Source organism: Quercus robur, chromosome 4 (assembly GCF_932294415.1).
Source record: "Quercus robur chromosome 4, dhQueRobu3.1, whole genome shotgun sequence".
NCBI classification, from domain to species: domain Eukaryota; kingdom Viridiplantae; phylum Streptophyta; class Magnoliopsida; order Fagales; family Fagaceae; genus Quercus; species Quercus robur.
The window spans coordinates 38,352,241-38,356,364 of NC_065537.1; the positions used below are offsets into that span (position 1 = coordinate 38,352,241).

The 4,124-nt window shown below is 36.1% G+C and overlaps 1 protein-coding gene across 1 annotated transcript; it reads right to left on the reverse strand.

The window, feature by feature from the left end:
• Positions 1-957: 957 nt before the first annotated feature.
• LOC126721489 (heavy metal-associated isoprenylated plant protein 39-like) lies at positions 958-1,941 on the reverse strand. The gene is made up of 2 exons (XM_050424526.1): positions 1,345-1,941; positions 958-1,153 (listed from the first exon to the last, which is right to left on the reverse strand). The coding sequence occupies exon 1, from the start codon at positions 1,896-1,898 to the stop codon at positions 1,422-1,424; it is 477 nt and encodes a 158-aa protein (XP_050280483.1). The 5' UTR covers positions 1,899-1,941; the 3' UTR covers positions 958-1,153; positions 1,345-1,421.
• Between the last annotated feature and the right edge of the window lie 2,183 nt (positions 1,942-4,124).

Genomic DNA, 4,124 nt, shown 5'->3' on the forward strand with positions numbered 1-4,124 from the left:
AATATAAAATTAAAAATTAGATTACAACTTTATTTAACTATGCATCGTCTTATATCCAAAATAAAGTATCTTTTTCAATCATAATATATTTTTATTAATATTTATAATTCAACTATGATATTCAATTCTCTATATGAAATTAACATTAGTCTAGTTGGTATTATTTATGTATTTAATGTATCAAATTAACCTTAATTTGATTAGTATTAAATAATTTTGATTAGTATTAAAATATTTTTTTTTAATTAATATTTACATATTAAAGACCCCGTATAAAATTTTCGCCTTAGGCCCCAAATTATGTTGGGCCGCCCCTGCTTTTATCACATGCACTTGTGGTTTAATATATAAAGTATGCAAATAACAGCCAGGGTCCTCATGTGGAACTGGAATACAGAAGCACAGGTTTGTATTTTACTATTTGGTTAAACAAATAATCATTTAAAAGAGATTTGAACCCTCCTTGGATGCTTGTCTACTTGCATAGCTGATTACTCAATACACGTGCATCACCAAAAGAAATGAAATACATAATTTTTTTTAATGATTCTCATTCCTATAAAATTGGTGCTTAATCTATTCATACATTGCATTTGACATATATAGATCTTGTAATGGCCTGATTAACATGTAAAAAATAAATAAAAGATACATATCAGTTTAATGATGTACCAAAGACTTTAAAAGAGAGAGAGAGAGAGAGAGAGAGAGAGAGATCTGGCCCTCACACTTGGAAAGCAAGTGGCCAGAAAGGTTTGAAAGAAATGCTCAAGGCAATCAAACAAACCACGATTCTTTCGGCAGAGAATTCCATAAGCAAAAACTTGTATCCAACTAACAGGTGCCACGCACATGAACCCAAGAGAAAAAGGTTGCTATTAACACCGACCAATTGCTCTATGTGGCCATGGCCAATCAGTTCATACGTCAGAGACAGATCAATGAGACCCACAAATCTATGAGAACCATCACTTTTTATTTCATATAGTAGCATAAAACACAGAAATACACGAGATGTGAAAAAAAAACAACTTGACACATTTTAAAGAGAGCTCTCAATCTCAAACCCGTGAGTGTGCTCTTACTCAGTTCCTTGTCAGCTGCCTTGTCCCACAGCATCGTCCTCATAGGCATGGCCCTTGAAAATAAAAGGCTTTTCATACGGGGAAGGTAAAAAAGAGAAAAAAGTTTAGCTAGGTAACACTTTCCAAAAAAAAGCATTACGTGCCAAAAATATAGATACTATATAGTGTTCAAAACAAATTCCAAAACTTATTTCTACACATTATTAATTTCTAAGCATACCAATGAAGCATCACCATCTTTATGTACAAGAGCTCCTACCAATCTTGGGTGTTTGCCTCCTATACCAACAAAGAAAAGATTTAATTTTTTTCACTCAGTTTTTGGTAGCCCATTAATTATAAAATAGCACAAGCATTTGGATTCTCCTCCATTGGTTGCACGTAGTAATATGAGGTTTGGAATGGATTATGTGCGGCGAGGTGGGGATTATATGCGGCGAGTTGGGGATTATATGCTTTGTAAGCCTTAACAAGCTCTAAAACAGGGTCTGGTGGAGGTGCTTCTCTCTTTTTCTCTTCTTCTTTCTTTTCCTCTTTCTTCTCTTCTCCTTTCTTTTCCTCTTTCTTCTCTTCTTCCTTCTTGGGTTCTTCTTTTTTCTCTTCTTCTTTCTTAGCTTCCTCCTTCTTGGGTTCCTCTTTCTTTGCTTCCTCGGCCTTGGGTTCCTCCTTCTTCGGCTCTTCTTTCTTCTTAGGTTCTTCTGCTGGCCCAACTGAGATCATACTTGGTGATGCCCAATATTTGCGCAGTTTGCTCACTATATTTACGGGATCCACGGTTCCTATGACCGTTAGTTTCTTATCCTTCATGTCCATTGCAATCGAATCAATCCCGACAAGAAGATAAGAAAAACCAAGCATATATGTATTTGTCCAGTACTAAATAAAATTAAGATTTTGTTAATGTGTATCTTAAGGATATACAATCATTAATCATTTTTGGGGAAAAAAATTTCGGAAATAGAAAAAATATTAACAATTTTTTTAATTTATAAGAAAATGTTTTAAAAAATAGATAACTTATTGTGTGCCCTTAGGGCATACATTAACTGGACTCATAAAATTAAACAAAAGATAAATATGATAATATCAAAACCACCTAAGAAAATATATCATGTATTTGATACATGTATCTATCATTTCACATGTAAATCTCACAAATGGTGGAGAAAATATATTATACTTTCAAAATACGTATCCACTCTTTCACATGGAGGTAGATCCCACAAGTATAATATCCATCCTATGAAAGAAGGTAAATACATTGTATCATATACACATAATACCACCTCTAAAAAAGGATATCTCATGACAATAATTGTGTTTTATAGATAAATTTTAGACCTCATAGTACCCTCCTCTGTGGGAATTGTGAAGTGAAGTTGAATCTCCTAATAACTATTTAATTATGATTTGTAGTACATAATTAATTTTTATAAAAAAATACTAATCAATAATTTATTGGTTTACATATACTAATTTATTATAATTCATTTTATGTTTTTCCTAGGATGGTTTTTTATTTTTATATCCATACAAAATTTAATTTTATAAAATATCATATAATAAAATATTAATAAATATTTTATTATGAATTATAATTTATACTATTTATAATATATATATATATATATATATCAATAATTAATTGATTTACGTACACAAATAATATCTAAACATAATTTATAAAAAAAATTAATTTTATAAAATACATAAAAAATCATTTAATAAGTATTAAATACATTTTCATAAAACTCTCAATTAACACGTATAATTTAATCACCAACACACATTGCTGGAAGCTAAAAAGATACTAATTGGGAACAATGTGCTATGGGTGACAATATGGCAGTTTTTTTTTTTTTTTTGAATGCAACAACATGGCACTTATATTGATTAGACCACATATTAGCTAGATGTAGCTATGGGGCCAGAGAATTTGTGATCCCGGTCCACTTTACATTAGGGCTCAAGGCCCGCGCCGAAGATAGGCGTTGCCGAGAACATGCAACGAAAGTCCAAATGGCCTAGAGATATAGCCAAGGACGATCCTCTCCTCGGTGTCCCAAAACCTAGAAGGAAGGAATGGCACGCCATCAAAGGCAGCCCCCAAAGTTCTCCCAGGAGAAAGGGCGAGTACAGTAGGACGCGCACGAGGGTACAGTGTAGGAGCGGTTCAAGGAAAAGTTGTCACCTCCACATTGAATATGCCAACAAACATACTGGCCGCATTAATGGGGAAAGGACCCCTGAACACTGCGGCGGCAAAGAACAAGGGAAAGGCTGCCATTACTGCAATTAAGTACTCTACACCTGACAGAGCCATGCTTTTTAGCTTTTACAACCACCCCCAACCACTTTGGGTATGGGCTGATGGGACAAGTATCAGCCCTATAAAGCTGAACCTACACGTGGACATTCGAGAGAGGGGAAAAGCTAGTATAAAAGGAGAAGGAAGCAGTCCAGAAAAGGGAGGGGACCAGGGCCAAGAACTAGAGCCACCCAGGCCGTGCCGAGGAGAAAGTCTTCTTAGATAAGCACAGTTCACCTCCGTGCGATCATCTTGAACACCATGACTAACGGCTGTCCGTTTACCAAGGCCTAGCCTTTTAGCCCACTCTCTACGAATTTATTGTTTGGGCCTTTGACGTTCAAACCCAATACTAATTTGGGATCGTTACAAATTAAGTCCTTACAATAGGCGCCGTCTGTGGGAAGGCTGGTGCGTTGGCGCAGGCGGCGGTTAGTCATGATAGGATCGAGCCCCTGTCAACAAAGGTCCCTCGAGAGAAATAATTTTGGCAGTGGTGCAAGCTATGAGAAAGCCTCTCCATCATTTCCAGCAGCACGCGGTTGTTGCCCTAACTTAGCTCCCATTCAGGGTTACACTTCGAAGTGCCAGTAGCACGGGCAGTTCTAGGGGCTTCTAACATCAAGTCTATGCCCCACACATTTGCCAAGGGGCTAATCCTCACGGGTCCAGTAGCTCGATTCACCGAATTCTCAACCAAGATCTTGCATGGTCCTCGGACTCAAACCTAT